This window comes from Crocodylus porosus, unplaced genomic scaffold, assembly GCF_001723895.1.
Source record: "Crocodylus porosus isolate Cpor-Errol unplaced genomic scaffold, CroPor_comp1, whole genome shotgun sequence".
NCBI lineage: Eukaryota > Metazoa > Chordata > Crocodylia > Crocodylidae > Crocodylus > Crocodylus porosus.
The window spans coordinates 86,395,008-86,405,422 of NW_017728886.1; the positions used below are offsets into that span (position 1 = coordinate 86,395,008).

Sequence of the window (10,415 nt, forward strand, 5' to 3'; positions counted from 1 at the left end):
CCGTATGAACTGAGATCAGAAACCCTCTGCAAATTGAGGGCTCTGATGAGCTGTTGGTGCACCATAAAAAGAAAAGCAGAGAGCAGGAAAAGAGAAGAGGAGGGTCTGACTCCAGCCTGGAGAGAGAGAGCAGAGAGACAGCCTCTGGCCAGGGGAAAGGGAGCTAAGACTTTCTCAGGAAGCAGACACCAGGACAGGGGAGAGCCTGTGTTTCCCCTTGAGGAGCTGAGTCACCACTGGGTGTGGATCTATACAACTTCAGGACACTGGTGTCCAGGAGAAGTGGAGACGGGGTTGGTCAGTAAAGCAAGTAGAGTGGCTGGGAGGTGGGAGAAGCTGCCAGGTCAGAGACCTGTGGTGGGAAGCCCCTGTTTGAGCTCAGGGCTGCAGGAACCACAAACTTCATAGAGAAATCCCCTATCTGTGGATGGAAGTGTTGGGAGGGGAGGCAATCCAAAGAGGGAGCAGGCTGAAAGGACACAGCCCGTAGAGGGGTGTGAGAGGACACCTAATTCCATAGTGTTTGCAGAAGCTGCATTTCAGAAGGAATAAAAGAGAGCCTATTGCCTGCAACAGTTGACTGGAGGTTCATCTCATAGAGGCCAGGAAGGACCAAGGGAGTTCAGGGTGCCTGGAGCAACAGGAGCCTTGCCTCCACCATCTAGAGGCGGATTGTAGCTATAGTTGTATTGCCATTTACTGTATGGGGAGTGGATTTTGACAAGAAGGGAAACTGTTTTAAAGGGTTATAACCATGGATCTGGGTTTTCTGTTTCCCATGGAAGAAGAGAAAGCCACAGATGTCCCATTTTTATCAGAGAAAAAGTGGATTTTACCTTTTAGCAGAGAAACCCGTGAATTTCCTGGTTTTGCAAAGAGCTCTGCAGGCTGGCAGAGCTCCGGCCTGCGAGAGCTAATTGCAGAAGAGTAGGGAAACCCCCAGCCCTGTCTGGAGGGGGAAGGGGGGAGCCTGATGCTCGCAGTCACCCAAAGCTTGGATCAGGTTCACTGTACATTCTTTGAACCTGAAAGGGAAGTGGGGCTTGCGGGTTGTAGAGCAGGCTTGCAGGGGAAGCTGGCTGGGGGCTGAGCCAGATCAAGAATGGGGGTAGGCGGGAGTGTCTCTGTGCCCACTCCCAGGAGGAGGGCTGGGGGGTGAGGGAAGCAGTGCCCCTCTGTGGGCCACACATGTGCTGCCCAGCTGGATGGGGTGGAGGGAAAATTTTATGCAGCAGCTGCCGCAGCCCCACAACACCACCGCCATTGCCATTGCCATGCTCCATGCTGCTTTGTCATTAGTGCCCCTCTGCAGACCACACATGCCACCTGGCTGGCTGGATGGATGTGGGGTGAGGCTCACATGCTGCAGCTGCCACAGCCCTGTGCTGCCACCCTGCACTGCTTTGCCACAGCCAGTCACACATACGGTTCTGTGCACAAGTGGAGGCACATGTGCGGCCCACAGAGGGGCACCGATGTGGCGGGGCTCGCATGCAGCAGCCATCACCACCGTTGCTCTGTGGCACTGCTGCCACACCACTGCTGCTGCACCACTTGCCCACAGAGCGGCATTTTCAACTGGCCGCAGCAAAGCAACATGGGTTGCAGCAGTGGCGGTGGTGTGGGGCAGTGGCAACTGCTGCGTGTGGACCCTCCCCCTGCATCTGGCTGGATGGTGTGTGTGTGGCTCGCAGAGGGGCACTGCTGCTCCCGTCCCCCTGGCCCTGCTTCTGAGAGTGGGCACAGAGACACACTGCCCCCACCCCCGTTCTTGATCTGCCTCCTCCCAGGCCCTTCCCTTTCCCCTGCCCCTTCTCCCCACACACACTTACCTGCTAGGGGGAGTGTGTGTCTATCTGTGCCTGTGTCTGCACCTGCATGCGTGTCTGCACCTGCATGCGTGTCTGTGCCTGCATGCATGTGTCTGTGCCTGTATGTTGGCGCCTGCATGTCTGTGTCTGTGCCTGCATGAGCATGTGTGCCTGCATGTCTGTGTCTGTGCCTGTGTGTTGGTGTCTGTGCCTGCATGTGTGTGTGTGTGTGTGGGGGGGGGGAGCTGTTGTGGGGGAGAGTGAGGTGCACCACTAGGGCTGGGTGGGCTGTGGGGGGGCCTTTAATTTTAATCATGGATTTGGGGGTTTTATCAGAGAATTTGCAATTTTTTTATCCAAGAAAACCAAGATCCCTGGTTATAACCAGGTGAATGCAATTACTGAAGTTGCAAGCATATTGATTTGACATAAGTGAGGCCACCCCGTGTATTGGAATTATTCACCTAATGTTGCAGTTGCAGTTGTAAATTTTATTCAAATGTTGGTTTTATTATTAACTATTGTTATTATATATATTTTTCTGCTGCTGCTTAATCATTTCTTTGTTGTATATAGTTGTACATAATAAAGAAACCAATGCATTCATTGAGTTCGGAGTAAATTCCTGGGCAGTGAGGGTAAGGCACACACCTCTACATGGGACACTCCAGTCAGCAGATCTGCCTGAGGGGGTTCCCAGGGCTACTGGCACCCTGAGGATCCAGAATCCAGCACATCACCCAGCCTAGTGCTCTGGCATGTGTTACACAAATCCACAAAGACCAGACAAGATGCTACCTTGGTAAACAAGAAGATACAATTGGAGTGGTGGGGGAGATACAGCAGTAGTTAATATTGAAAAGCATGGAATTAAAAATGGAATTGCTTTAGAATTCCATGATTTTGAATAAAAAAGGAAAGAGATTTCTAATGGGATGGACGAACTAGAATCTGCTGGTAGGTGAAGTTGAGTGGGACTACGTAGAGACAGCTCCTTGCAGAATTAAGCACTGTGAATTTTTACTGAGAGCACTTTGCCCAATTGTAATGCAATGTCCTTAGGCTTTACCCACATACAAATCTAAGGCACTGTCATTGTTACATTCTTCTATGCACAAAAAATGGTTACTTTCTGATTGAAAGGTTTCATTTTGGATTAAGAAAACAAGATAAAAGAGGAACAAAAGTAATGTCTCCATTTGGTGTATTCCCAACCTTTGTAACTGTCTGCACTGAACTGATCACAAAATGGCTGGCTTTTTCAGAAGAATAAGGAGCTTTCACAGATAAGAAGATACAATAATACATACTACTGGAACACTACAGTATACAGATAAACTACACTCATTTATCTCTGTTGATGTATCTTAATTTATATTTTATTGTAGATTCTTTCACAGGACTGATAAACATAATGACTGATATTATCTGGCGCTTCACTGGTGATTTCATGGCCCCTGATTTTGTTTGCCGAGTCATTCGCTATTTGCAGGTACAGAAACTATTCAATATCTAATACACCTACACACCAGAACACAGATAGCTCGCAGTTTTGTAACCTCATGTGTGGTAATAGCAGTTCCTCATTAAATTGCTATTTAGGACAAAAACACTCCATTTAAGAGCGATTTATATTCAGGAAATATTTTCAAAGGCAAAAAAATTGCAATAAGCCTGCTAATTCGCATTAATGTTCACTGAGAATTAGGTATCTAACATTTGTGTTTTTGAAAAATCCTTTTATGCCTTTTTCCTCTTCCAAAAAATTGGTTGTGTCTTCTTTCTAAACATAGAAGGCCAGAATTTGATTTCACAATACGTGGGGTAAAGTGAATGTAATCTCACAGAACTCATTTAGTTACTTCACGTTCATATTATTGTAATTGGGAGCTAAATTTGGTCTTGCTATTTGAAAATAATGAGTCATGATTCAAAATACTTGTGAATGTGTGCAACAGACTCAAAATAATAATACTTTTATGCAGTACTTGATTTACTCTTGAGATTTGATATCGAAGGCATTTCATAAAACTGCTGTTTTAAACCTTGGATGCCTATTTCATAGTTAAAGGGCCAAGTCAATCACAACCAACTCTGAAACAGCCAAGCTCCCTACATGCTATAGGGTAGGGAAAATTGTAACTGAGCTATGAGGATACACATTCTCATTTGGTACTGTTTTCAGATTCATTTAACTAAAGGCAATGAATACCATGGAAAGGTATATCATAGCATGATATACCAAATGAAATCTTTGGCTGCCTTAGGAAAAGATTCTACCTCGGTTACATTCAGTAGTACCTTATTGAGAAAGTAGACCCACTGATTGATTTCAGTGTAGCTACTCATGGAATAAGGTACAATATAAACAGTAGCAAACTCTTGTCATAAGTATTCGTAAGCAAATAGGTTTTCAAATGTCACATATTGAGACTATCATGGTTTAAAGCGCTTTCTAAAAAAATGCTATTTTCTCTTATTTCTTCAGGTTGTCCTTCTCTATGCTTCTACGTATGTCCTGGTATCACTTAGCATAGACCGATACCATGCCATAGTTTATCCAATGAAGTTCTTGCAAGGAGGTAGGAGAATTTTTGTACCTCACTGTTGTTAGAAATGATGTTGTTTTAACAGCTTTATTTCACTAAACAAGTTTTTAGTGACAGGAGCAGTCTTGTTGCCATTGATCCTTTAATAATGTTAATTAATGTTATTAAAGTGGGGAAATGAAGTCCAATCATAAGCACTGGGTGCACTGGGTATGTCACTGCATTAAATTATTTGGGTAAAAGAGTTGGAAAATTTAACTATTTTTTAAGTGACCATTCAAAGTGGTGATGATAAAGCTTTTTAAGTTCACTTATTATATTAATATCAGTATGATAAAGTGTGTTGGCTGCTTTACAATGCAAACAGAAAGGTGCAATTCCTTCTTGAAGGCGCTTATAGCTTAATGCCAACCATGATGTACTGGGGTTGGTAAATCCAGAGATGATGTTTGAGGAGAACAAGAATTACCCCAGTTGTTGCTGTCAAGAAAATATACTCTAGTAAAACATAAATTATTACCCACATTACAGGAACAATGAAACTCTACAGCCTGTCTCAGTTTAATAGCCCCCTTTTGGCCTTAACATCCTTTAATCAATCAGAACAAGTAGCTCCGTACTTAAGGCATGTGGATCAGTATGTGTAGTTTTTGGTAACATTTCCCATAAGTAGGCCAACTTTTCCAGAACTGAGTGACTAAAATGAAACTTTTCCTTTCAAAAATGCCAGGCAGTTCCCACTGATGTCAGAGTATGCTCACAAGACACTCAAAATTCTGACCGTGGATTTAGGTGCCTAATATGAAGCAGATTAATTTTGCCACTGTAGGTTCTTCATGTGTAAAATAAGAAAAATAGTTCTTATTCCGTTACCTCTGGGGAAGAGGCGTTTAACAGTGAGGAACCAATTTAATTAATCTTTTTAAGGCACTTTGAAGACATGAAAAGCTCTAGCAGTGCTTCATAGTAGTATAGAAAATTTTGTTAAGGTTAAAGAATTAATCCCATATCATAAATTTCCTTGCACAAGGAGGGAGGAGTATTTTGTGTCATACAAATGAACCTCTGACAGGCTCAATCAAATTATCTCTTCTTTTGATGTAATATCTCAAATGCCATGAGGCCCATGTTTTTCATGCTGCCTTGCTAAGGTATCTGGTAAAGACAAAACAAACAAACAAAAAACCTAAAAGAGAGAAGAAAATAAAAATGAAAGATTTATTAGAAACCAGTTGCTACCCCCTGACTTGTTTGGCAATGTCAGGAGCCAGGTTTAACTTGGACTAATTCCTTAGATCTCTGTCAAGTAGCAAACTCTAATGGTCTTTTCTAAAAAGAGAAAAACACCAGCCTTGTCCAATTGCATGGCTAATTGAAAATTCCCATAGGCATCACTTTGGAATAGGGTGGCCATCATAGAGGATATTCTGGTTTTCTGCTACTCTGTCCTCTGTCTGCTATTGATACAAAACCGGATGCCTTTATGTCCTCTTTTTTTCTCTTCCAGAAGAAGAGGAAAATAGAGGACATAAAGGTGTCCGGTTTTGTATCAATAGAGGACAGAGGACAACTGGACTGTTCTCTATGATGGCCACCCTACTTTAGAATGTGATAGGAAACCTTGACCAAGGGAAGGCCAAATTACACTTTAACCTCACAATGTTAAATTTGTACTTGATATCTCCAGTTGGGGGACACTGCCATTTCCCACATGCTTCAGAGGGAAAGTGGATAGAGCTGATCATCTAACAGAATGAAATAGTAATGTTAGTAATCAGATCAATTTACTTCTGATAGTTACCTCTGATAGTTCAATTAAGTATTTTATATTTATTTTGCACAGGCACAAGGGACTATAGAAAGACCAAAGCAGTAGTAAATCCTGTATCCTAATGTCTATTCTTTTTTCTATACTTCTACACTTTATCTTTAAGAGGCTACTGGATAGGCACCTGGCTGGGGTCTTATGACCCCTGCCACCCCCAGTGCTCCTTCCTGCCCATGGCAGGGGGTCGGACTAGATCTGTCTAGGTCCCTTCCAACCCATTGATTCTATGATTCTAATTTAATAGTCAAACTAATTATAAATAATAAAACATATAATAAAAAAATAGCAGATTACTGAGGCATTTTTTTAATAATGTAAGGTCTTTACCAACATTGCATAATTGATCCTCAGAACAGCTTAGGTAAATCACATTCTTTTAGTTTATTGACGGAGACTATGAAGCAGAGAAGTCAGTGAAATGAAAAAATCCATAAAGAGAGACAGTAGCAGAGTTAGGATGGGGATGTATGGGTAGGCAGTTCCCAGTTGATGCTTAATGGGTGTATCTACACAAGATGCTTTACTGCACAGTGGTCGTAGCTACACGAGACACTTTAGAGACACTTTACTGTGCAGTAGGCTAATTACTGCACAGTAAGCATCCATGCATGTCTACACGTGCAGTTGCTTACTGTACAGTAATTGGCTCTAATCATGAGTAAATTTGCTATCTGAAAATGCAAGTAGCAAATGTTTTTGAGATTAGTAATTGCAAAGTAGTGCATGTGTAGACACCTGACTGGGAGCAAACGTGTTTCTGGTCAGCCAGGCAACTGGGGGCAGAAGATTGCTCCCTGCCCCAGAGGCTGCCTGCTGCTGAGGTGGGCTTCACCACTAAAGCCTGGGTGGGGACAATGTCCCTCTGCCCTGGCAGCAGGGAGCTCTCAGAACTCCACTCCACTGTGATTGTGGGGCCAGGGCTGGGAGATCCTAATCTCTCAGCTTGAGTCCATGTTCATTGGGCCAAGGCTGGGAAATCCTGATCTCATGGTCATGGGACTCAGGCTGAAGGATCCTTATCTTCCAGCATGAGCGCCACAGTCACAGGACCTGGGCTGGGAAATACTTATCTCCATGGTCGTGGGGCCCATGCTGGGACATTCCTCTCTCTCAGCCTAAGCTCTGCAGTTGCAGGATCCGAACTGGGAGATCCCTCTCTCCCAGCAGCAGCTCTGCAGTCATAGGGCCAGAGCTGAGAGAGAAAAGATTCTTCTCTCCTAGTGCCAGCTCAACAGTTGTGAAGCTGGCACTGGGAGAGAAGGATTTCCCAGCCTGGGTCCGACAACTGCGGGGCTTGAGCTGGGAGATATGGATCTCCCAGCACTGGCCCCACAACCATAGAGGTGGTTCTGGGAGATAAGGATCTCTCAGCCCCCACCACATGACATGGAGCAGGGACCAGGAGCGGTCTGTTTCCAGGGCAGGGGGACATTGTCCTGGCCCGGGATTTGATGGCAGAATGCACCCTGGCAGGAGGCAGCTCCCGGGGTCAGGGACATCTGTCTCCTGCCCCCTGGGCTAGCACCCAGGGGGAGCCTAGAGCTCCTCCTGGCTGCTGCAGGTGCTGGTTGCAGGGCAGCAGAGAATGGGAGCAGTCTGCTGCCAAGAGCAGCAAATCTGCTTCTGCATCCCTGCACATGTAGACATGTGCCTGGGAGTTTTTAATTCTCTAGTAGTTTACTTGAGAGTAAACTGCTTCCAGATCAAGTGCATGTTTAGATGTGCCCAGTAAAGTGTCACTGTCTACATATGCACAACATTTATTGTACAGTAAATTAATCTACTGTGCAGCTAGCTACTGCCTGTAAATACAGGTAGTAAATTAACTGTGCAGTAGATATTGTGTAGTAGCACGTGGTTAGATGCTCACTTGGAGCCAAATTTCTTCCTGGTCAGCCCCAACACCAGCAGGCCACAGGGGATGGGGAATTTCCCTGGTCCTTTCACTGCTCAGCTCCCAGCTCCCCACAGGAGCCTAGCAGCACTAGGATTTGGAAACTTTCTGCTTCCCCATGCAGCCAGGGGCTGGTTGGAAGCTGTTCCACTTCTTGGGTAGCTCCCGACAAGTCCCAGGCTGGGTGGGGATTTTCCCATGCAGCTGGGTGCTGGGCAGGAGCTGTACCATTTCTGGGGCAGGTCCTGGCCAGCCCTGGGTTTTTCAGGGAAATCTCTGCCCAGCCACAGGGTGGCCTGGAGCCGCCCCAGAAGCAGGGTAACTCCTGGCCAGGCCCTAGTTGCTTAGAGAAATCTCTATCCAGCCAGTTGCAGACTGCTCAAAGGAATTGATGTACATCCCAGGGATGGCTGGCAGCTGCTCCACAACTGAGCTCCCAGCCAGCCCTGGGCTGCTCAGGGAAATCCCCACCCAACTGTAGTCTGGCTGGGACCTGCCCCAGAAACAGGACAGCTCTTGAACAATCCCCAGCTGCATGGGGAAGCCCTCTTGGGCATGGAGTTTGTTTCCATATGCACAGGCTGGGAGAGCTCTGCAATGGCAGCTGTCTCCCAGCCCTGTGCACATCAGGATCCCTCCAGGTGTGCATGGGTCCAAGAGAGGTACCACTGCAGCTGCCAGAGTGCTTCTGGCCTCATGCACATCAGAAGCTCTCCCTGGCTGCTGCAGGGGGCCAGAGCAGGGTAGGAGCAGCCAGGGTTCAAACTATGGGGGAGGTTGGGGGGGTGAATCCCCCCATAAGAGACAAGAGCCCCCCCATAATGGAAGAGAACACCCCTGCGGGCCGGTCAGCCTGCCCTGAGCCTTCAAAGCAGCCCAGGTGGTGGTGTCAGCAGCGGCTCCTTCTGACTGCCACTGCCATACTCCCCCAAGAGCTGAAGTGTAATTCAAACCCTAGGAGCACCCTGTACCAAGCTGCCCCAGTTGGAAGCAGATTTTCTCACAACAGGGAGCATGTGTAGACATGCTCCCAGGGAAGGCTTACTGCACAGTATTTTACCACTGAATAAGCCTTTCTAGCATCAATAGCACATGTAGACATGCCCAATGTGAACTAAATGCTTTTATCCCTTATAACAATATTACTGATCAGGTAGCTAAACAAAAGTAGTCACACAGTAACTCATTAACTAAACCAAAAAAGTTCAAGCCTTCCTTCAAACCATACCTCAGAGAAACACTTCATAAACAAGCCCTGCATTTTGCAGCAAAAGGGCACAAATTCAAGATCTGTTGAGGCAATGGACAGGGAGAGAAAATTTCAGAGTATCACAGTAGAAAACTTCCTTAATGGATCAAAAAAAAGTAGTGAAACAAAATATTTGGAATTTTGCTTTAAACTTTTAATTAGAAGACCTTAAAATGAAAAGAAAAATGAAGGAAACATCATGATTCCCCTGGAGTGAAATTCCTCACCCTACATCTGACATACCTTATGTTCTGATGCACTCTAGTTCATGAGTGGTCCCATTAATTTCTGTGGACCTACCTGAGAAGTAAGATATTATTCATAGAAAAGAAGCAAAACAAAACTGGCCATAAATAATTAAATATTATGACAATTTTCTGGGTGGATATAAGGCACAAAAATTTTAAAGGCTTAAACAAGGACAATGAGGCAGGTTATGTACATCCTATTCCCAGCTCATTGATCTGACAAACATTGTAACAATAAATGATTTGGGACTTTGCCCAGTTGTACCAAAATGTGGTGGGGATTTTCCAAAATGAACATCCTTAATTTATTTGCATGAAATGAGAAATAAAAATAAAATGTTTGAGGTAAAATTAAATGTTTAATTGGAGAGGTTTTAACTTTTGAAGGTCAAATTCATTTGATTTATAAACAAAGCATGATTAAAATAAAACATTTCAGAAGTTCAGAATATTTTTTTTCTTTTTTGGCCAAAACAATTCAACAAATTAATTTAATGTTTGGGTGGCCTGAATTTGCATTTTTTTTCAGTGAACAAGTATTTCACCCAGGTCTAATTATAAGCACTAGGCAACTTTTGCATATCTTGTACAAATGATATTTCGCATGTCCCTTACAATCAGCAGTGGAAAAGAACTTGCAGGTCATTTTATCCATTCTTCTGTTTCAGATGTGTTTCTGGAATATATTTTCCTGCAAATCAACCATCGTAATTTCAAATATTTCAAATGGGTTTGCACTTCATGGTCTATAAGAGCTCTCTATAAAAAATATTTCATGAGACTTGCAGTTTCCTTTCTGCTAATGTATTCTGCTGCCCCTTTGTGCTGTTTTCCAC

The 10,415-nt window shown here is 44.5% G+C and overlaps 1 protein-coding gene across 1 annotated transcript in view; it reads left to right on the plus strand.

Moving 5' to 3' along the window:
• The window catches only part of NPSR1 (neuropeptide S receptor 1), a 109,806-nt gene that overhangs the window by 69,816 nt on the left and 29,575 nt on the right, over window positions 1–10,415 (plus strand). Inside the window, exons 3-4 of the mRNA XM_019538515.1 lie at window positions 3,200–3,303; window positions 4,300–4,393. Of these exons, the coding sequence (XP_019394060.1) occupies window positions 3,200–3,303; window positions 4,300–4,393 (198 nt within the window). The remainder of the gene's footprint in view (window positions 1–3,199; window positions 3,304–4,299; window positions 4,394–10,415) is intronic.